Source organism: Stegodyphus dumicola, chromosome 10 (genome assembly GCF_044657685.1).
Source record: "Stegodyphus dumicola isolate Sdum_Otavi_A_Nest chromosome 10, ASM4465768v1".
Classification (NCBI taxonomy): Eukaryota; Metazoa; Arthropoda; class Arachnida; order Araneae; family Eresidae; genus Stegodyphus; species Stegodyphus dumicola.
The window spans coordinates 182,268,320-182,293,417 of NC_140777.1; the positions used below are offsets into that span (position 1 = coordinate 182,268,320).

The following is a 25,098-nucleotide window of genomic DNA, read 5'->3' on the forward strand; positions in this document are numbered from 1 at the left end:
ATGGCATTACATTACTGTTTTCTTCAAGTACTTGATCAAGATGTACATGCAAAGAAACTCTGTTATTTACATTCACAGAATTTGAAATGTTTTCATTTCTTTGAGTTACCACTAAATTACTACAATCAATTTTTAATTCAAATAATTTACATTCATTTAAACCCAAAAGAACATAATCTAAATTAGTATCTAACACTAGCAAGTTAATTAGTTTAATAATATTTCCAATTTTCATTTGTAATCTACACATTTTATCAATAGAAAAATTTCCTTTAGTTTGCCTAATTTTAATGCCTTTTACCTTTTGAATTTTTAACTGTAAATTGTTTGCAGATTTTTCTGAGATGATAGACAATGTCGCGCCAGTGTCCACGACACAGTCGACTGATCTTATGGGATAAAAATGCCTTAATTCTTAGTTGTCAAATTCCCGAAGAATCAGACCCCGAACTTTTGTTTTCCATTTTAGAATTAGTTTCAGTTCCGTTGTTCTCATTTCGGAATGGGCAGATTTGAGGCCACTGATAACAATTTGGTATCCCTTTTTTGGTACATATTCTACAAAGTGATGGGGCTATACCGTCAAAATTACTATTAGTATGGTGACTTACAACTTTCTTTCCGTTGTTGATATTGCTGTTAGATTTATTTCCAATTTGTTGAAAACTACGAGTTTTGTAATTAGATGCATTGGGTCGATTATCAACAAACTGACGATTATTATTTCGGAAATTAGCTTGTCTGAATTGTTAACTATTCCTATCTCTGTTATAATTTTGTGAATTTTCATCTTTAAATTCATGAATTTGTCGAAGTTTGTGGGCTTGTTCTAGCCAAGTTATCGGATCAGCGGGACTTTGAACAATCATCAAAGACTTTAAGTTCGTTGGCAAACCATCTGTCAAACCTTCTAAAATAATTGATTTATCCAAATTAAGACGCTTACCCACTTCAATTTTCATTCGAGAGTAATTTGTGATGTCTTCTGTCTGGCGTTATATTTTAAATTAGCGAAGTCGCCGAAAGTAGTTAAGGTGGGATCGATAAAGTTTTCTTTTAATATTTGTCCAAATTCTGAGTAAGATTTTAGCTCATGACAATTTTTAATATAGAGCCAGAAGGCTTTTCCCTTAATGTAACGAGACATATTTTGAAGTTTCCAATTTTCGTCCTTATTTTGGCAGACTTTGTTAAAATAACCTAACCAAGAAATTATGTCACTGTCCTTAGAATCTTCAAATGGAATAATATTTAAATCTATTGTATCTTGATTCACGTTCAGTGAATCGTCAAGATTAACGGGTTCCGGATTTGTCGACATTGTAATTGAAACTTTAAAACTTTCTTGAAAATAAAATTTTGCACTTTTCTCAAAATATTTTTTTTAAACCAAAAACTCTTCAGAGTATTATCAACACTTCACAGAATAATAGACTTAAATAAAAATTTTGTTTTCTCAAATTTTATGATTATCACTACACATTTCAGGATAATACCAAATCTTACTTAGAATACTATTAATTAGAATAAGACTTGAAATTTAAATAAACTCGTAATTACTTTAACATATTTAAAACAAACTATTGTCGTAGCAACTTAATTCACACACTGAGAAAAAATAATTTCATAAAATATGTTCTTACTTGGCTGTTGAGTACACTATTTAATCCTCCTGCTCGTTTGTGTGCTGTTAAAAAAAAAATAAAAAAAAAAACACAGCATAAAAAAATTTAAATTCTTCAGCTTTTCCAGCAGACAATATCTAAATCATGCCATTCTAACTATGAGACGCGCTCAAAATGCGACAACAAAGCTGTATCACAATTCACAATTCTTCAATTGAAAAAAAAAAAAAGCATAAATGATTGAAATTCTTCAGCTTCTTTCCAGCAGACGATATCCAAATCATGCGGTTCTAACTATGAGACGCGCCCAAAATGCGACAACAAAGCTGTATCACAATTCACAAATCTTCAATTGAAAAAAAAAAAAAAAAAAAAAAAAAAAAAAAAAAAAACACAGCATAGATGGTTGAAATTTTTCAGTTTCTTTCCAGCAGACGAATCTAAATCATGCGGTTCTAACTATGAGACGCGCTCAAAATTCGAAGACAAAGCTGTATCACAATCCATAATTCTTCAGTTGTAAAAAACAGACACAACTTGCACTTGAAAGTTCTTTCTCTTCCATTGGAATTTCTTTCCTTTTGGGTACACCCATCCTGCCGACTCCTTGTGATGTACCAGCTTTTGTCCGGAATAAATAGACTGGTGAAGAATCATAAATGTAGTCGTAGCTTAAATTATCAGACGATAAGTTTAAAAAAAAAACAGGATCCATTTATTATATTTCAGGGGAAATAGCAATTACAAAAATCAAGATCTCCGGAGTAAATAAAAAAGAATTATTAATAATTTTTTGTATGAAGTTTACTACATCGTGACATTTAAGAAAAGCCCCGATATTCTTTTGCGAGTCCTTTTATAGCTTCTGGAAAAGCGGACCTTCCAAGAAATGACGTCAGCCAATCCAGTTCGCTTTAAATATTTCCAGAACATTCTATAACTGCACGTGTAGAAAAGGCGGGAAAAACAACTTGACTACGGGGCTGTGGATTTAATTCCACGTACTTTCAAATAAGAGACCGTCGCCATTAAAAATTAAAGGAACATACAGTTAGAATTTTAAGTGTATTCTTGACTACGGAATTTTATTATTACAAATATATATAATTCTTTTTTATTTACTCCGGATATCTGATTTTGTAACTGCTATTTCTCCTGAATGGATTCTGTTTTTTAAACTTATCGTCTGATAATTTAAGTTACGACTACATCTATGATTCTTCACCAATCTATTTATTTCGGACAAAAGCTGGTACATCACATATATATATAAAACTAAAAAACTATATATATATATAAATGCTTTTCCACTCGAAATAAAAAAAATAAATTAATTGAAAAAAAAAAAAAAAAAAAAAAAAAACCTAAAAGTTTTCAGATTTTACATTACTCCCAAAGCGGAGTTTTTTAACGTTTTGTGTGTTACCTTCATTCATCAAATATCATATTCTTCGCACTTAAACCATAAAATTCAGTTCAAGAGCAATATCGCAAAATAGTTTTAAAATGAGCCTATCTTTAGAATTTCCGATACACAGTCTCGGGTGCCGGTGGTAAAAATGTTTTTCCCCCGTAAAGTGTTGCCATTGCTAGCTTTGAAATCACTGAGTTTGTTAATCATGAATGCTTTACAAAGTATAAAATAGATAATAAGACACTTTCTGGTTTCTAGATGCCCATATTCGGAGGAGGATTACGTTATTCAAAATTAGATGGCTCTAGGTATCGTTGTTTTATCACAATGTGAGAAACATACATACATTCAAGCATATTTTTCATTATTTAATTTCTTTAAATATAACACTGGGCGATAATATTCGGTGGCAGCAGTTTGAAAAGTGAATCAACACAAAATGCCAAAACAAAATTAATAGTCCTTCTGAGCTAAAAATAATTTGAAAGGTTTCAGATTTTAACTGTCATCCAAAAGAATTTGTTAAGGATTTTTACGCTCTTGGCTGAGCTCGCAACGGTGATCGTGCGAGGTGCTTGCAACAATTGCATCATGCGGTGGTATCTACCAATCTGCTCTTGCTAATCCATATTTTGTTTGTCTTTTTAGCTAACATGATTGTGTTGGAAGAAATTGGGTGGTGGGGTTTAAATAAATGCTTGGAGGATAAGGTTATAAATTTACTTCCAGTCAATTGAAATGAATTAACTAATACCTTGACTAGTTTTATTAAGGGGCTATTAATTATTAAGCATCATTTTCTCTGTACTTGTGCTACATACAATTCAAAGCAAAATCCCAACTTTTAAAGCAGCACTATTACTTCATATGTTTATCTATTACTCCATATGTTTACAATGTCCGATGCAGTGTTTTAAGTGTTGGCATAAATTTTTCTTTTTCAGTCTTTTCTCAGTTCATTATATCAATGTTCAGTTTTCTTAGTAAGATGGCTTGCAATTTTTTTTATTATATATACACTGTAAGGTATGTTATTTAAGCAATTATTTTATGTTTTGGATCCTTCAATTTTGCATTCTAATTGCTGATAGTTGAATATCCACATCAGTTAAGTTAGCCAACTTTGTGTTAATTTGATTAATGTGGCATTGGCTACTAGCTTATTTAAATTAAATTTTAACATTTCACTAACTGTAAATTATCTTGCTATAAGTGGTTGGTTGAATTATAAGCACCAAGTGTGCCTAGTGTTTTAATTTAATTCTTAAATAAAGGGTTTTTTACACCCTTCTCAAATTTGAATTGTTACTTACAGATAATTCGCTGCCAGTCTATCTTAAATTTAGTTATAGTTTATGATCGCAAAGATTTCTAAACTTTATTACACTTATTAAGAAATGTTAAACTTAAAAATAACATGGTCCTTTACCCTATTATCTATATTTCAAATGTTCTTTAGCTACATGTGGCTGGTAGTCACTGTACTGACAAGAAGATGTGTCATAGTAAATGTTGCAGTATTTGAAAAGCAATCATCAATGTAATACAAAAACTATTTACAGTTTTTCGATATAAAGCTTTAGTATGCAGATAATAAAATTGAAATTTCTATTACTCCATTTTCGTTTAGCAAAACATTTTGGCCATTTTTCAGGAATATAGGTGTTGTACTACCTGAAAGATTCTACAAACATATTTTAAAGTAAACAAAAATTTAAAAACACAACTAATTTGAAAAGAATTATGGACTTACCAAAAAATTTAAAGTTAATTTGTACACTATATAGTAAAAATCATTTTCCATTAGTGCTTCTTTCTTTTAAAACGTCATTTCTTGGAAGGTCCGCTTTTCCAGAAGCTATAAAAGGACTCGCAAAAGAATATCAGGGCTTTTCTTAAATCTTCTTTCTTCTTTCCTTAAAACACTATTGAATATAAATAAAACAATATTTAGCAGTTAATTTGTAAACTATGTACACATTATTTGTGCTTTTTAACCCAATTAATTACAAGGCATAATTTCTTTGTGCTTTTTAACCCAAAATGATGGATGTGATGTCACAAGACAGATTTAACATCTTTAGAATAATAATTATGAAAATGGCAACACCAAATTGCATAGCAAGAGTAGGTGTTGCATGCACCTTCAAGATTTAAAATGATCCACACCCAATTCTACTTCTGTTCAGGGATTTATTATCTCAGATTATTTTCATGTTACAGCCTTAGCATTATTCTGTCTTTTAACTGGCCTTAAATACCTACCAGTTTTACATTAGAACCACAAATTCTCTAATGCGTTTTCTTTGTGACTGTGGACAACTCATATATATCAAGAACATTTGAAAATCTTCTCTGTATATAATAATTTTAATTCCTTTACCCTGGAGATATTGGGAGGTAAGAAAGCTATTCCAAGTGTCAAAACCTTTAAAACATCTTTAAACAAATTGTAATATCCTATATTTCTACATGCTAGACTTTTTTTTAACAAAGTTGAAATGATCCTGTAGAGATTTTAGCTTTAATAGCTCCATAATAAATCTACACACATATTAAAACAATTTTTTAAACAGATTTTGTGAGATAGGCCATCAAGCATTAACATTGATTATGAGAAACTTTCCACATATTTATGTAATGACAATGGTGTTTTTTCCAGCATCAAATGAACTGAATGTTCAAAACACACACACACACAAAATTTTTTTTTTTATTTACAATTTCCTTTTTTTACATACAAAAGCTCTTTTTTATGCACATTTCAAGACTCCTTAGACAATCTTGGACACTTTACTTAATCTCCGAGACCCAGTTTTTGATGGCTGGAAGTAGATACTTCCCAAGTTCTTCATCCTAAAACAAGACAAATATTTAATATAAATAAAAATAACAAAAATGTACTTAAATATTTCTATTACTTCTGAACATGTATTTTTACACTCTGTGGCAGTGGTGACTGCCTAATAAAAAATTTTCAAATGAACTGACCCAGATATTATTTTCAGGGAAAAAAAATGAAAATTTTAAAATCCATCCAGAGAATATGAAAGAAATTGTTTACACATTTTTATATTTTTGCACTATTTAACATACAATTTGTTAAATGATTCTTGTTTTAATATTACATATAGTGTTCAGAAAATGAAATATATATTTAATCTTGTGTTAAATTTGAGAAATCATTTTAGCAAATGCGCTAGATATTTAATAATGCGATTCTTATTCTGTACTAAACATATTACAGACGTTAAAAATACTTGCAATTTATAAACTTTCTTTTACATTTTAGTACAATTAATATTAAAAAACTAAGAAAAATACATATTTAGATTTTTGGTGATACTCAATTACTATACAGTTAATAAATAATACAGTTTCATAAAATAAAATTACATCTTAATATGAATACCTTATAATATAAATGGTTTGCATTATTCTGAAGTTAAAATAAATTTTAAAAAACAAAATTATTTTGAAATATCTTAAAATCTTCTTTTCTCTGCAATAGTTCTATGCTTCTTTCTGACAACGAGCTGTTTTTGCCTCAATATTAAAGTGCTAGTACATGCATTGTTTTTCTGCTGTTCAGGATACAACGATATTATCTCAGAGTTGTTTAGACCATATTATATATGAGAAATTCTGTGTGACTTTCAGTGTTTTGGCACAGTATTTATAAATTTATAAATATATTATAGGAAAAACAGTGCAATACATTTACAGGTTTATCTCAGATAAATTCAATATTATGAATTTGGATTTCACTGCATAGCAATTTCTTCTAACAAAATATGCAGCTAATCATTCATAAAATGCTATTTGTTTACATCTGTATATTAAAATATCTTTATATATATAAGCAGCTTAAGTGTTTGTTGTGGATAGTTTATTGTTGCCACTCGGAAAAATGAGCGTGGAAATTAACGTTTCCACAGTTTTTAATTAATATCTTGGCCGCTTAAAGTTGAACGAAGATGAGAACGGTATCGATGGATTTGGAGAATTTTTCGGGATCCGAGGATATGCGTCTCGAATTTCAACTCGGCGACATTCTGTAAACCAAGGATGTCAAACTCGCGGCCCGCGGGCCGCATGCTGCCCACAACAAATATTTTTGCGGCCTGGCCAATATATCGGCAAATAATAATATATAATAATAAAATAACATATCGACGAAGGAAAAAATGAAATGTTTACTGCTAAGTAATTAACGATAATTTATTCAGTGTTGTTAGATTACTCACAGCGAGCTGACACACACACTACTTAAATTACAAATGCGTGTGAGTAGCTTGCGTTCAGCTACCTTCCGCTTTTGGGGAACACGTGCACTCAGAACTTGTACGCATTCCCTGATAGCCGAATGTGGCCGAACTCATGGTCTCAGTTTTCCAATCATAGTTTTGTACGATATATTGGTGCATGCACTTTGCTTTATTATTAATTATTACTTAATTCATATTGTTACGGATTTCATAGTTATTTATTTAGTTAGTTTTTTTATTTAGAATTTAATTAGATTTGCTTCATGTTGCCTTAGCAACGCAGACGATTTTTGAAAAGACAGCTGCGTTGAAAGGTTAAAAATAGAACAGCGCGTTCATTTAATACCTAATAAATAAATATCTCGTAATTGCTGTTGCCATCCACAAAAATCCAGATATTTATAGATGTTTCCAGTATATTCGAGAAATTAATTATAAAGCTTATAAAAGCCGGGAACAAACAACTCATCTCAGTAGTAGCTGTAGTTCTAGCAAACTGTTTGTTTACTTAATGCTGTGATTGATTTGTAGCGATTTCGCTGCGAGATAGAATTAGTTTCTCTGTTTTGAATTGATTTTTGGTAAACGTTTGACATTTTGTGATATTGTTAGAATATTTTTGAAGAAATATTTCAGCATTTTGATTTATCTCTTGTGGAAAGAATAAATTTTTGTTAACTTTTTAATGTTAACCGTGTTTATTCCAGCCCTTTGTATTCAGTATGTCTATATCAAAACCAACTGGTAGTAAAATTAAACAAAAAATCGCTGACGGACATAGAATATTCCAAGTAAAATGGGATTAGAATATTTTTGCTGTGAAATAAAAGATAAAATAATCTGCTTGATATGTAATAATACTATTAATGTACCAAAGTTATATAATATTAAATGTCATTATGAACAACACAAATCGAAATATAACAATTACGAAGGATTAATGAGAGAAGAAAAGTTGAAAGAGCTCAAGTTAGGAGTGAAAAAGCAACAGTCCATGTTTAGTAAAGTATTGCAAGAAAGTGATGCGGCGGTACATGCAAGCTACGTCTTGTCCGAGTTGATAGCTAAACATTTGAAGCCTTTTACTGATGGTGATTTCATCAAGGAATGCCTAATGAAAGCTGGAGAAATTGTTTGTCCTGGAAATGTGAAGGATTTTCAATCAATTTCATTGTCTCAAAATACAGTTGTGGAAAGAGTTACTGATTTAGCCGCGAATTTGGCGCAGCAAAATTTAAGAATTGCAGAGACTGCAATGGGCATCAAAATGTCTAATGCCAACTCCTTGAAGTGCCTATTCTAAAGTACTCATATAGGCTCCTTGAAGTGCCTATTCTAAAGTAAAAGGCTACAACTGGTTGCAAAAAATACATTTTAGCACTTTTTAGTAGTTATTCCCAATGCTCTATAAAAAAGACCCTCATTTATCAATAGTATTTCAAGCAAATTTCAAATTATAATTCTTTTGTATGCCAACACCTGCATCCAAAATTAAATTTAAATATATTGATGAAATTTTGTTGCAACTGTAAGTCTCTATCTATGTAATAAAATAACGTGCTGAAAAACAATACTCGGAGAAGTCAAAGCAACTAGAATCACTGTCTTAAATTCAAGGGATTAGTTTTGAAGGTAATGAATACAGAACCTTCTTTGTCAGCTGCCGAAGTACAAATGACAAAAGAGAAGCGAATGATACGAATGAGAGAAAGGTCGTCAAACCACTGCTGCCATCTATTGATAAAAAATGAAAATAACTATGAAATAATTTCCTTAAGTGCTGGGGGTAAATTATGAAATAATTTCCTTAAGTGCTGGGGGTAAATTATGAAATAATTTCCTTAAGTGGACTTAGAATCATTAAATAGAAATGAAACAATTTTATGAATGTGAAATGACTCTAGAAAATCTAATTCGTCAACGGAAGATGTTTCTTGAATGATTTTGGCTTCAAAAAATGGAAAATGTGATTTTTTGACTAACAGTGCTGGACAATAGGGATTTATGTGTTTCTTTTTCCCTAACATATGCCTCATGTTTCTTTACATTTTAAGGTTCTCTCAGTTTGACCAACGTGAATTAAACCACACTGGCAAAGAATCCTGTATATAGTCCAGGAGTTCATACCTGGAATGGGGTCCTTAAGTATGGAACTACAAATTTTATTGCTAGAAAAGACAATAACCTGAAAGTTGAATTTCTGTAAAATAGATAGAAAGAAAGGAATGGCAACAGAATTCTTATATCCCTTAAAACAAGAGGGTGCTTTTTGATGTGGTAAGATGAGAATTTTTAACCGTTCGCTCAATAATGTTAGATGTAAAGCCTCTAGCAAAAGGAACTACTTTTAAGTCATTTAGTTCTGAGCCAGTTTAGAGGAGAAAACCTGAAGTGCATGGAAAAAAAAAAGGAATAAAATGAAACAAGTTCCTGTTTAGTAAATAATAGTACTGAAGATGGATGTGTTGCATGTGACCAAAATGTTGAGGAACGGAAGACAACTGGATATCTCAAGTTCAAAAGTGAACTGAACAGCAGGATCAATGGAATTCATTATTGAAAGAACTTTATTTAAATTATCTTTATTACCATCAAACAGGGTAAATATATCAACCTAGCATTAACAAACAAAAAAATTTAAAATATCAAATAATTTTGATTCATAAGTAATGCATTTAGATATATGTTATGGTACGACTAAGAAGGCTTCCCAGATTGCAAAGATGGACTTAATAGCTAATACCCCAAATTCCTTATAACACTTATTTTGGAAAACAAAATGTGTTTGTTTCAGACACAGTTGAGCAAGAGATATTATCTCATCATTATTGAAACAGAAATGAAATTCTTGAAATCTCATTTCTAGTATCTTCCACTGGAACATTGGTGAATAATGATTTTATATCAAAAGAAACCACAAGGAAATTTCTAGGGAAAATGCTTTTTACTTTCATTAGAAACTCTATTGAATTTATTTATGGTGTAAGTGTTATTAACTCACAAAATTGAAAATCTAGAAATTAAATATTTAGCTAATGTTTATGAGGCAGTGCTTAAATTTGATACAATAGAGCAGAATGGAATACCACTTTTATGAATCCTCGGTAGAGAATCTACATCTGGCAATGTGTCAGAAAGGATTTGTAAAGATTTAATCACAGTTTTTTTTTTTTTTTAAATTTTTGACAGGTCTGACTGTGAAGGGTCTTTAGAGATCAGATTATATGGGGCTTCATTTAAGAGTTCAGTGACAAGTTACAATGCATGAAATTCATTTTAACACAGTCATTATCTTTTCAAAGGTTGACAAAGGTGGCTCTCTTATGGACAGAAGGGACAACCTGCTATGGAAGCTGTCATGGAGAGAAGCACTTAACACCGACGGTGCCACTTAACTCTTGAACTCTTAATGTGTAGAGGATCTATTTGACATGAAATTTGAACATTTCAATCCATGCTGTATAGGTCTCAAATGGTTAAGTTATACATTAATATTTTTTTAATCTAGATAATTCATCTTTATGAAAATTTCTGCAAAAGTTGCAAAATATCAATACAAACATATAACAAAATCATGATCTTGAAACATTTTGGAAGACTTTTTAATTCCTCTTTTTATATACACAAACATAATTACTGAATCATGTGTAAATTTAAAGAAAGCACAATGGTACCTCAGATCTAGGACAACTATCATCATGAACAATTCAATTTGAGCAAAAAATGCCTCAGGTGACAAACAATGTATTGATTTATGAACACTCAAGTTGGCAACAAATGATTAATGCTCAGCGACTTCTGCAAATATCATTCTTAAACTTGCCAGATTGCTTCGGAGACACAGACTTTCAGGGCTTTGACACTTGGGACATTTTTGCTACTTATGATATTATGCATTGTAAAAATAAAAAGTAGGCCCAAAGGCACAGTGTCCCGCTGCTGTACCACAGGTCAGTGGTTTGATCCCCGGGCCAGACAAGGTTGACTCAGCCTTTCATCCCTGAGTGGGTCAATAAAATGAGTACCAAGTTTGCTTGAAACTAAACACTGGGGGGCCTACAACAAGTTGACCACTTGCCCAAGGCATATGCTGATGCACTCCGGGGGCCAAGGTCAAGAAAGCAGATTTCGGGGCACTGCAGGCCGTGACTCTCTAGGGCTGTTGCGCCACTGTGTTTAGTTTAAAAATAGAGAGTTGAGGTGTGGGTAAATTACTAGAGATCATAAAGAAGAGTTCAACAGAAAAGAACAGTAACAACAAAAGATCATTGGAGAAAAAAGATCTTCAGAAGAACAGGAAAGAAGAAAAAATGCCCTAGTTTTCTTATCCATAAAATATGTACAAAATGGGGTAAGATGCAGAGTATTCACATGATAAAATATCACCCTGATAAAACAGTAGTAAGCTGCAGCATAGAAAATTTTGTTACAATGTGTTGCCAGGCTTACAAAACGTTTTTAAATGCAGATAACAACAAACACAATTTTGAATATAACAGAAACCCAGACAGCCCCAAGCAGAGTCAAATGATGCTAAGAGATATTGAAAAGATAAAAAAAGTTACACCAGTAACTTTCGCAACTGTAAGATTTATGCTAAAATTACGATTAAAGATGCAACAGTAAGATTTTTTAAAGCCCTTTTTTTAAAAAGAAAACATTAGTTACCTGATGCTTTTAAAAATCATGAATCTTTGTCCGAATAATATTTTACCCCTTTCTGTTCTTTATCATTTTCAACTCATATTGTTCACTCTCCTTCATTCAGGCATGGCAAAATTATGTTAGTTTTCATCTATTTTAGCTTTTAGATAGAAATGCTTATATTTTTTGTCAGATCTAATGCTTTCTATAGCTTTGCATTACAAAGTTGTGCATAACATACTGTTAAAAATTTATAAATAAGCAATCATTTGTGGTTGAGGAACAGAGGAACCCATTTTACATTAATTCCTACGAGAAAAATAGTTTTGGTTTATAGAGATTTTGGTTGAGGAACAGCCTTCAGAAATGAATTAGATTCAAGAACTAATGTTTCACTGTATTAGTGGAATATTGCAAAAGATAATTTATTTACCCATAAAAGTGTGGCAACAATTAAATTCATAGCATAGTAATGAGTTGCCATAGTGACGATAAGCTCGGAACAACAATTATTACATTTTTGACTTTTGAATTTGTATCATCATGATAAGCTTCTTCCCTTACTTGGATATTTTTAACTGGTAAATAAATAAATATTTAAATACTAACTGAGTCATAATTTTGAATACTTATCTCTACCTCCCAAAAAAAGATTTTGTTTTCATACCTGATATCCCCAAGATACACATATACTCTTAGTATCGTCTTCTCTTACATTAACTTGAATCAGAACAGATGCCACTGTTATAGAACAGTCAAGTGCCAATTGTACAGATCGAGTTTCAAAAAGGCTGCAAAATAGCAAATAAATAGAAAAACACATTTAGAAGGAAACCAAACACAATATGCTTTTAGATATAATACACAATGAGCTATTACCTTTTAGAAGAAAAATATTATAAATATATTATAAATTAAAAATATAATAATAATAAACTTTACTTAAATGAAAAAAAAAAATATTTACTAAAATCAAAGAAATGAAAAATTTTAAATAAGGGAAGGGATGCTCAATAATAAGGCATATATTGTTATCTACTTTTTATTAACTAAGAAAAATAAATATTATACAATGAAGAACTTTAGAATCAAATTAGTGTCAGTGACCTAACAACTTACAGCAAAATATTAACTCTTTCACATCCAAACCGCCCGACACGGCCCTACATTGAAACAACCAGAACCGCCCGAAAACGGCCGAGATTGTAATCTTCTTTTCTTCCCTCCCCCTAAGGTATGCAATAGCAGGTGCACTTTCCCCAAATGCATTGTATCAGTTTACAGCAGAGAGCTTGTCCTAAGAGGTTTTTTTATCTTTTGGTTGATCGTGACATTTCGTTGTTGATTCTTTTGTGGTACACTGTGCTTTTAAGCTTTAAACAGCAATAAAAGAGCAGTTTAAAAATTTAAGGATTATATTTATTTTTAAACAATTTATTCCTTCCTATAAAAATAACGAAAATAAACAAAATCTCAGTCGTGATCATAACAAAGTCGGAAAGGCTTGTTGATCTGACCTTCAGAATAGTTTTATAAAGAACGGGGCCAAAGGCTAATGGAATCTTTTTTAGAAAGTACAAAGGATGTCATTGGAAATCTTCACACCTATTTTCTGCATTAATGGACGGGGAGGGGAGGAAATTGCTGTGAAACTGGAAAACTATTTCGAGCGGTTCGGGTATTTTGACGATACAGCTTAGCGAAGGGTATGGATTTCAAAGAGTTAAAAAAAGGAGTAGTGATATTTTTTACTGCAGCGAAAATAAATTATATAAAAGTACATATTGCACATAAAATACAGAGAATGTTTACCCATTTTTGTAACGATTTTGATTTTCTCCATAAATTTAAATATTAATTTTAAAATACAAACGTGACTGGCATCCAATTGTAATATAAAGTTTAATTATCATCTGCACTATTAAAAATATTCTCTTCTTAATAATGTCATTGAAAAATAAACAATGGATCGAAGGCTATACTTTTGTACTGTCCGAAGAGAAATGCTCTTATTCGATTATTAAAAACAGATGTGAAAAGTATGGTATTAATAAATGACATAATTAATATTAAAGGAAAGAAAAGTCAAAGTTTACATCCGACTGGTAGAAACACAAAAAATGCATACCCAACAAAGGTATGTAAAGCTCAAGTCGCATCTCATGTTTTGAAGGAAAACCCAGATCCCCAAAGAGCTAATGCAAAATCTTTAAATATTTTTGTAGGAATTGTGAACAAAATTATAAATCTAATGGGGGGGGGGGAAATAGCATCCTTACCTAGCATCGAAACACGTTTCTCGACATATGACTATGTTCAGATTTCAGTATGAAAACTATTTGGTGGGTGAAAAATGGTAATATATAGTTACAATTGATGAGGCTTAGGTATATTTATCTGATTACAACAGAAAAAGATTGATTTACTAGCAAAAAAGAGGAGAAAAAGACTTAATATATTGGTTTAGAGACAAGAAGGAAAATTTTTCTAAAGGCTTTATGGTTATTACTGGATTCTCTTATACTGGAAAACCTAAAATAAGGAAAATAGAAAAAATGTCAAAATTAATTTGGATTACTATCAGAAATATGTTTTAACATCTATTTTTAAAGAAGAAATTCCATCTCTTTATCCAAACAATCTTCATTATATTAAGTTCCATCGCAGTAAGGCTCCAAGACATACCTCTAAATCCACTGCTTTATTTTTTGAAAAAATGAGAAATGAAACCGGAATTGAAGCTACTTCCTTTAAATGCATCCCACCCAAGTCCCCTAACGTGCCTCCTATGGATTACTGGGCATGTGGACTTTTGTTTATATATAAATTTTTGCAAAATCATAACAAAAATGTGTGATCACCCTCTGTATCTATCAGAAATATATTCATATTATATACTCAGTAAAAAATTATAACTTTGACAATTATGGAGTAGCAAACCTTTTAGCTTGCTGCAGTTCTTAAAAACTAGAAATAGCCAATAACAGCATATTTTAATATGAGCAGTGGATCTTATATTAGTATAAATATTAGATCTTATATAGTATAAAATTTAAATCTTGAGATAACATAATAAAAACCCAGCAATTTTCAATTTAATTAACATAGCATCTTCAGATTAGTCAGTACAGTCAAAAGTCGTTAATTCGGACCTCAAAGCTACAAACTTTCTGCGCATTTGTCGCGTTGACGCATGTATGTAAGACCTTTACGGCTGTGAATATGCATGTGCGCGTACACAAAATATGTTTACGAATGCGCGTTTAATGTATAACGAACAGTATAAGGTAAGCTAAAATTATCTAATTCAGTTAATGTTGCAGATTGCGTTGTTCCTTAATCTTCGAATTGGATTCGGCTTATTATTTTTTGCAGAATGTCAGAGCAATTTTATAAAAGTAAGCTTGAACTTTCGATTATGTCAAATAGAATTTCTGATATATATTTACTAATATGGGAATATTTCAGGGAAGATGTTTTTATTTTATTTGGCTTATAATTCCTTACTAAATGTAGTATTTCATCTCGATGTACTCCGTCTTTGATATGATTTAAATCAAATTCCTCGTCATAATAATTCGCTTCGGATAGCGAAAAAAGTGACAGAGGTTATTGAAGACGAAAAAATTTCGATTGACAAATTAGTCGGTATTCTCGACACAGCAATTGACTTGAACAGCGGAACTTTGTAACTGAAAAAGAAATTATGTCTGTTTATAGAATTAAAGAGAATGTATTATCACATAAAAATGAAGCAACTTACACAACTTACTCATTGAAAGAAATGTTTAATAAAGTAAACAAATAAATATTAAGCTTTTTTTTTTTTTTTTTTTGTAAATTTTGATACCCTTTAGATCATACTTGTTCTTTATTTCATAAATTACGGTTTCATATTTTTAATTTTATAATTTCTGCATGCCATCTTATCAGATTTAAACTGATGATCTATAATCCGGAAAAATCGATAATCCAGAATCGCCGAAGTCCCGACGAGTCCGGATTAACGACTTTTGACTGTATTACTTAAAATTAATAATACCAGTAACAGAAAAATTATACTTTAAAAAATGCAGTTGTCTGACACTGGCCTTAGATACAAGACCTCAGTTAGACATTTTTTATGCACAATATTTTCCAAAGTTAAAAAGGGAAAATATTGAAAAACAAAAATTTAAAGACAATTAACCTCTCAAAAATTCCACGAATATCCATATAAAGAACATTTTATATTTTAACAATAACATTTCCTGAATGAAACTCAATGAAAATCTGTTCACTGTATTTGCAACTTTTTGAAGAAATGAAAAAGAACTTCAATTTGTTATAACATTTGAATATTCAGTTGTTTGTTCATTTCTAATTGTTCTATTATGAAATATAGTGAACTTTAAGATATTTTGTATACCATATATTATTACTACATTATCACCACATCTGTTCATTATATACTATGTCACTATATACTACTAATCAAAATTTACGTATATATTATTTCAAATGTTTATGTATATACTACTAAATTGTTACCAAATAGCTATATTTAACTCCCATTACAAAATTTGTACTACCAACATTCTGAAAACGACTCCAAAGTTTGTAATTGCAAAGGCACCGATTGTAAACATTTATTTGTCTATTACATTCAAAATTATCGGGTCAGTCCATAAGTTTGTGCGCATTAAGAGTATGCGTGGAATTTATTATCATGCAATTACTAAAACAATACAATTTTGAACCCGTTGAAACCTGTCATCATTTGACTAACATATTATTCAGTTTATCACCAACTTTTGTAAATATCAAACACAGTTTAGTACCCATAGAAGATGAATATAGATAATCAGTACAAACGTGCTGTGGAATATTTTTTATTTTCGTGCGGTGAATCTGCCAGGTTTGCAGCAATAAAAATTAATAGTGCACATGGTGAACATAGTATTAGTGTAAGGACTGCCCTGAAATGATTTAAAAAATTGAAAGTTGGAAAAAGCAGCATTGATGATGAACCTCGTTCAGGAAGTTTGGAACTGTTGAAACCAAATCAAACGATTAATTCAGAAGTTTATAGTGAATAACTTTGCCGTCTAAACTTAGAATTTATCAAAAAAATGCCCACAATTGGTGAATATCAAGGAAGTGTTGTTTCATCATGATAACGCTAGACCACATACGGCTCGAACAACAATGCAAAAAATTAGTGAATTTAATTTGGAGCTTTTGCCACATCCTGCTTATTCCCCAGATATAGCCCCAAGTGATTTTCACTTATTTCATGCCTTACAAAAATTTTTTACTGGGAAAAAAATTAAATTCTAAACAGAATGTACACAATGAACTTTCAAGTTTTTTTGCATCAAAACCAATCTTTCTACAGCAATGGCATAAAAAAGCTGCCTGTAAGATGGCGAGACATTGTAGATAATGGAGGAAAATATATAATTTATTAAAATGTTAAATTCTGTTTTTTTATATTATTTAAAAAATTACCAAAAATGTGCATGAATTTATAGACTAATGCAATAATAAATATGGACGTGTAATAGAGGTATATCCCGATTTACCTATAGAAAACATTGGATTATTACATTTCAACCTGTACCTGTTCGTTCATTTCATTATAACACTATTCTGCTACATTCTTTTTTTACTTGCCTGAATTGTTTAATAAAAAAGAAAACATACATAAATATCATACATAAATTGAAAATAACAATGAAATTTTGAAGAAAAAAATGAGCATGTCTACATATTACTGAATGTTAAATAAATATCTGAGTTTAAATAATCAAAGGAAACTAACATATGTAATCTCAAAGAATTAAAACCCATACTTTTTAACTTTAGAATATATGACATCAGTCAGCCTCGATGCAGGAACTCCAGCAGGATCGTCGATGTGAATGGTAGATGTGAAACGGATTTGATGAGGCGTTAAACCAAGTTCACACATAGCATCATCAGGTTCCATCAGACGAATTTTCTGCAAGTAATTAAAAAACGTCCTCTTACATATTAGACCTTACTGATATGAAACAAATTTATGACACATCAATGTCTGAATTTCTTTACTACTATCTTTATTATTTTAGTCTCTATTTTCATAAACTTATATTTTTTAAGATGACATCTGTATTAATAAAGTAAGGAAGCAGGATATCTTATAAGCTAATAATGCCAAGCAACAAAAAAAGCCAGTCATGCCGCTCGGAGGATTAAATACGACCTTCAGAATAGAGTGTTCTGGATTATAAATAATGAACACTATGTGGTAAAGCATGGCTGTTTTGCATGCCCACCTTAACTACCATGCATGCACAAAACTACTCAAGTTCTCAATGGAAATTTTTATCAAGAAGCAATGAACTGTCATATAGTCAATTACTCAATGATCTTCTAATGTGAAATACTGGAAAAGGATAGAAAGTTAAGACACTTTGCTGCTCATTTCTTAGAAGATGACAATTTTGTAACTTTGCTGCACTGCTAAAGTATGAGTGGACATTGCATGAAAAGAATGTAGTACATAAATAGTACATAAAAATGTAGTACATAAATATTGTAAATAGTGAACGTAAATTGTGTTTATATCCTTTTTTTTCACTTCTTTTCATTTTGTACTTTATCTGTACCCTGTATTATCTGCACTTTGCTAACAAAATGATGAGAAATTTTCAAAGTTCTGCATCCCACGACCCTAGAGGACCAATAAATAAGCTTTTGCAACAAGCATTTCGGATTGGCTCTCACAGTCACATGACCACAACTCCTGCTCAACTATTTCGACTACTACAGGATCAATGAAAACCAATGACTATGCTTATTTGGCACAGTTCTGGATTGGGTTATAAAGCCACATGACCACTTATTTTTTGACAGACGAGATTTGAACCTTTAAGAAAACACAGCCTATGTTTTGCCTACCAACTCATCATCACTTCAGAGTGTTTGCTATACGCAACAAAAAAGGTTACTACTCTCTTCTCTACTTCTATCACCACTCCTGTACCCTTGTGGATTTTAACTATATTATGAAAGTTCCAAAGTTGTGATCTGATCAATGGCGGTACATCAGCAGAGATGGTAACCAGCCTTGAGTCAGTATTGGTATTTGGTACAAATATGATCTTTTGAAACTAATTCATTACCCTTTTATCCAGCGATAATATTCTTAAGAAATCAGGCATACGCTTATAAATTATTTACAAATATATATGTAAAAAAAAGAGTTTCAGATTATAAGTTACGTCCAAAGGGGCGTTTGTTTTAACATTTTGTGTATTACCTTTATTTATTAAATAGCGTGTTCTTCGCACTTAAACCATAAAACTCAGTTCAACAGCAATATTGCAAAGTAATTTTTAAATGAGCCTATCTTTAGAATTTCCGATACACAGATAATTTTTTTTTTTTTTAACAGTGTTGCCATTGCTCCCTTTGAAATCCTTAAGTTTGTTAATAAAAAATTCGTTAAAGTTTTACAAAATATGAAATCGATAATAAAACAAATTTCAAATTTGGGCTTCCACATGCGCATATTTGCAATAGGATTATGTCATTCAAAATTCAATGGCTCTATGTACCACTGCTTTATAACAATGCGGGAAACATTTTTATGTAGATTCTACATTTTAAATTTCTTTTAATATAACACAGGGCGAAGATATCGTGTGGCAACAATTCGTAAAGTGATTCGCCATTTTTAGTGAATCGATGAAAAATGAGAAAACAAAATTAATAGCCCTTCTGGCCTAAGGCCCTTCGGGCTAATAATCTGGTTTTTAAGCCTAGTGAAAACGTAATTTATGAGTTTTTTTGGTATATATTAGGCATAAATATGGTATGTTACATGCCGAAATTCCCCCATTCGCAGTAGGATTATGTCATTTAAAATTGGATGGCTGTAGGTACCGTTGTTTCATCACAATGCAAGAATACCTACATTTATGCAGCTTCTTCATTATTTAATTTCTTCAAATATAATACAGGGCGATAATATTGGGTGGCAACAGTTTGAAAAGTGAAACAGACATTCAGAGTGATTTGACGCAAAACAAAAACCATAGTACCTCAGGGACAAAGCCCCTTTGGATTAAATAATTTTGTTGGTACATCTCTAGAAGTTAGTAGAGAGTTACTTAGTCGGCTAGACAAGATGAAACCAATCACTCTTTTAGTCATGACTGGGATGGTTGTATGAGAGATATAGCTTGAAGCTATAGGGTAATATATGAAATGACAGATGTCCCGGAGTTCTACAAGGATGTGACAAGTTCAACATGTTATTTATTCTAGAACACTCTTGAAACATCTTTTTAATTACATCTTAATCTTTTAAAACATATCCCTGACTGGTGACACAATGGATGCAAACTGCACCCCAGAATTTATAAAATATGCTTTCACATTTTTAAACAACAGAAAAAAAGTATAGCGAAGTGAGCGACACAGCTTACTCAGGCTGCAGCAGGTGAAACATATTAAGCAGTTGGATTTATTTATAATCTCAGTTCCTCTGTTTGAGTTCTGGACAGCAGCTAGGCAAAGTTTACACCAATGCAGAGAAATTGCAGGGAAAGAGTGATGTCAATGACACAGCACAGATGCACTAAAGGGGGTTGTATTAGGATTAAAATTAGGACTTAAATTGCTTGTTAGCAATTTGTTCCAATTAAGCTTAATTTGGTAATAAATTTCTGTTATATTTTTATATATGCAATATGTGTACTTGTGAAGTACACAGGCATACAAATGCACATACGATACAAATGAACACAAAATTTTGCTGAGAAAAAATAAACAACATTATAAAAAGAAGAATCATTTTTGCATTCTATTATACCACCAACATTGCTTTATTTATGTACTTACATTATTGTTCATTACCAGCATACCATGAATAATATTCTTACGTTTTACACCAGCAATACTACCTGAAGTGAAAAAAATTCAGCATCAATAATCAAAAACATCATACAATTAATCAAAACTGAAAGTACAAATATATTTAAGTATTATATGATAAAAATATATGACAGGTTCTACGCTTTCCCCAAAGTCCACAAAATTTGAATTCTGTTGTTGCTTATGCTCACTTCTTTGACACAGTCAGCCCAAACTCACGAAATTCCTCGTTGCAAGGAGCACTAGATTACGTCTTCCGTTGGCAAAAGCCTCGAGCACCATTCAGGTGACAGTGCGATTTAGCTCAGTTCCGCCCCCGATTTTGATGGAGAGCACCCGAGAAGGAGGGGGAAATCAGATTGTCTCCCACTCCTCTCCCCTTCCAGCAAAACCGCATAAGAACTTTCGGCTCGCCACATATTTAGAGTGCTGCCATGCCACACAGACAGTTTACATTTACAAACATGCATGCCTTCTCTGGGATTCGAACTCGGGCCTTTCGGCACGGCTCTCTGTGATGCTGACCACCATACTGATCGGGCAGCTGCAATTCCATTTTGACCTATAGTTTCCCACTTAAGAATAGTATCATATCCTTTGGCCAAATATTTAGTTTCAAAAATTTCTCCTTTACTTACTAAAATCTCTTTAAGTCAAATACACTTTGTTTTCCAAAATGAATATTATTACCAAATTGAGAGACTGGCTATGGGTCTAATAGTCAGTCCCCAGTCCTGTAATTGCTGACATTTACATGCACTACTTTGAGGTCAAATTATTTGAGAAACTTTCTTTTCACCTCTGGATTTGCTACGTAGACGACACTTTCAAGCGTTTTGATGGTAATAAAGAAGATTTATCCCAGATTTTATCTATTATGAATTCGAATGATCCAGCCACCCAGTTCACTTTTGAAATTGAATGTGACAATTCCCTTCCCTTCCTTAATATTCTTGTAATTAGCAATTAATCTGATTTCAAAACAATTGTTTACTGTAAACCCTCTTCTGCTTGTTTACTGCCCTATGCTATGTCACAGCTATGGAAAAAGGGAATCATAAACTTCATTTCCAGTGATATATGATACAAACTGATAATGTATTTGCATAAAAAATCTGTATTGCACACTGTAATTATCGACAGCAGCTTAATTTATACCCCCCCAATACTGTTACTCATGAACATATAATTACGTACAAAAACATACATATAGACATCATATATAAAACTATAGTATTAAGTAAAATGTTAAAAATGAATTTAGTAAAATGCATTCGGTACTTTTCCGTTTTCCCAGCGCAAACGATAAAGTCGCCAATAATGGTACAACCGATGGCAAACGGAATATCTTCGCTGGCAACCTTGTACGCTTCATTTTCAAAACAAGTTGCAGCCATTCTTTCAATACTGGCATACAATTACATAGAATTTTTGCAAGATGGTTCAATTTTATGCCCTAAGACCATTCCCGGTAATTAAGTCAATTAGGATGCAATCACACCGCTCATCGGAAGGAGAAAATATAAAAAAGGAAAAATTAAGGTTTAAATTCATCCATTCTAATGAGAATGCACTAGCGAAGTAAAGCAGTGCGGTTTTACATAATTTCCGAGTAAGCTATTCGTACGAATTGAAATAATTCTTGCATTTAAACTAACTTGTATTCCAAATCAAGATTTAACTTGAAATTAATGTAAATCATTAATGGGAGAATTAGATTTTTGTAGCGTAGTTTACGTGAGATGTGATCACTTGGGGGTCACGTGATAAGAACTGGCGAATCGGGATGTTGAACCATGAAAGCATAGTAAATTCTTAAATTAATGTCTTTTTCCGAATTTATTGTCTTTATTTATTGGCTTTTTAAAAAATTTTAAACCATATTAAAATGTTTATGCCTTCAAAATAACAAATTCTTAGAACTAACATTAACATTTTTTATGTGTATACTGTATGTTGTCGCCAACAAAGTCTTCTTGGCGAGATTTGCGCCGGCGAAACGGAAAAGTACCATGCATTCACATAATTCAGTGATACAGTACAAAGTTCGTAATCAGGACGTCCATTATCCAGAATGATCTATGTTCCGGACCTTAAAGCCACAAACTTCTTTACGCATGTGCGTAGAGAATGCACATACATTATGCATGCGGGCATTGAAAGAAATGTTTAATAGAGTAAACAAATTAATATTTTCTCCTTGGAATGGAGAGAATGCATCCATATTTAAATAACAAAAAAGAAAGTTCGTCGCCCATGCGTACGAGCACATGGTGCCGAAGGAAAGCCAAGCTTCACAAAGTAAAAGAATAATAAATATTAAGCTTTTTTTTTTTTTTTTTTTTTTTTTTTTTTTTTTGTAAAATTTGATACCCTTTAAATCATAATTGCTCTTTATTTCATAAATTACGATTTCATATTTTTAATTGTATAATTTCTGCATGTCATCTTACCAGATTTAAATTGATGATCTATAATCCGGAAAAAACCCTAATAAGGAATCGCCGAAGTCCCGACGAGTCCGGATTACGGATTTTGTACTATATAAGACTAAAAGACAGAATTTGAACTCAAGAGCACAGTTATTAAAACACAGAAATATAGCTCACACGATTATGAATACACAAGACCGCACAATTTAATATTGTTTAAATGGCTGGTCTCAGACCCCAAATTCTAGTTTATGAAATCAATGAAGATTCATATAATACGTCCTAGCAAAAGCATACAAAATTGAAATTTTTTTATAGATTACAAGTAGAAGAAAAGCATCAATGATCAATGATAAATATGTTTTCTTTCTAAAACCTGTGGGCCGCATGTGGCCCCAAAAGCCATTTTGTGTGGCCCACAAAGACATTTCAATTACGTATTTGGTGCAATGATTTTATTTATTTGAAGTCCGAGTTTATATTACTTTCATTTCCATTAAAAACTAACATGAATAATGCTCCAGAAAAATCTATAAACAGAGCTAATTAATTTAAAATGTGATATAATACCTTATTCAAAAATCTGATGACTTTATTTACTTTTATTCATACTTGTCAAAAAATAATTAGTCAAGAACTTTTGCATTAAGAATACATGAACAGCTTTCCTTCACAGTTGAAGATTAATAAGAAAAAACCCAATTGACTGATAAACATCTACTATTCATGATAAAAATAATTCTTAGTAATTTCTCCCCAAGGCTACAAATTTTATCAGTCTCCAAACGTCAACAAGTGTGAAGCTCTAATAAGAAATAAAGTGTTTATAATTACTTACATACAAACATATGTATTTTTATTTATGCGTTGAAGAAAAATTTGATAAATAAGAGAAAGAGACTATGTTGTTATGAAGTTTCATTCCACTTGGTAAACTTCCTCTGAAAACTTAGAAAGTTTTCATAACTTGTTTATTTTTAGTTTAAATTAAAGTCAATTAATTATTTAATGATAAATTACATGTTAGAATTATTTGAAAGATATGTAAGTCTAAAAACTTAATATTTAACTGTTAATAGTTTTGAATTACAAAATGTAATCAACAAAAATGTCTTGCAAGTAACAAAATTCAGGTTTCAGACAGAAAATAAATATAAATTTGAAATTGTTTCCTTCGCAGTATTATTAATATTGTTGTTAGAATATTTTTTGCTTTGTTAATAACATTTTTCATTTTATCCAAAAAATATTCTGGGCTGTCAGAGAGTGTATTCGGCCTATAATTTGAGTTGGAGACTGCAGGCCTAAAGGTTCAAATGGAAAAAAAAAAAAAAAAAAATTTACTCACCACCTTCCTGAAAAAGCTGCTTTTTTACCAAATTTAATGAAACATCAACTGGCACTGATACTGGAGTGCTGAATGACACTGTTTCACCATTTGCCGGCATAAAGCACTCCTTACCTTAAAATATATATATATATATATATATTATATTTCAGGGGAAACACAGACGAGCTTCAATAAGAAGGTCTCTTCAAGGAATTAGAAGGAAAGGGGAGGATCTATTATCTGAAGAAAGAGTTAAGCCATTTTTGGCACAAATGAAAAGAATATTATATAAATAAAACAAAATAATGAATAATAATTTTCATTGAAAATTTAAAATAGATTTTAAACCATTTATATGATGCAACACTATTAGGTATTAAATACTATATTACTCTGAAGAAATAGTTAAAATCTAATGTTTGATTTTTGAAATAATCACCAATAATTCATCAATTATTTAATCTGCTACAAGATCTGTGAT

At 31.3% G+C, this 25,098-nt stretch overlaps 1 protein-coding gene across 5 annotated transcripts in view; it reads right to left on the reverse strand.

Moving 5' to 3' along the window:
- Positions 1 to 5,738: 5,738 nt before the first annotated feature.
- The window catches only part of IntS11 (integrator complex subunit 11), a 91,682-nt gene continuing 72,322 nt past the window's right edge, over positions 5,739 to 25,098 (reverse strand). For 4 of the 5 annotated variants that reach the window (XM_085825968.1, XM_085825970.1, XM_085825967.1 and 1 more), the window contains 5 exons: positions 24,636 to 24,749; positions 20,823 to 20,884; positions 17,786 to 17,934; positions 12,619 to 12,742; positions 5,739 to 5,895 (listed from right to left, as the gene is read on the reverse strand). In XM_085825968.1, coding sequence (XP_085682094.1) covers positions 5,833 to 5,895; positions 12,619 to 12,742; positions 17,786 to 17,934; positions 20,823 to 20,884; positions 24,636 to 24,749 — 512 coding nt within the window. In that variant the 3' untranslated portion in view covers positions 5,739 to 5,832. The remainder of the gene's footprint in view (positions 5,896 to 12,618; positions 12,743 to 17,785; positions 17,935 to 20,822; positions 20,885 to 24,635; positions 24,750 to 25,098) is intronic. The other variant, XM_085825969.1, reaches the window with a different exon arrangement.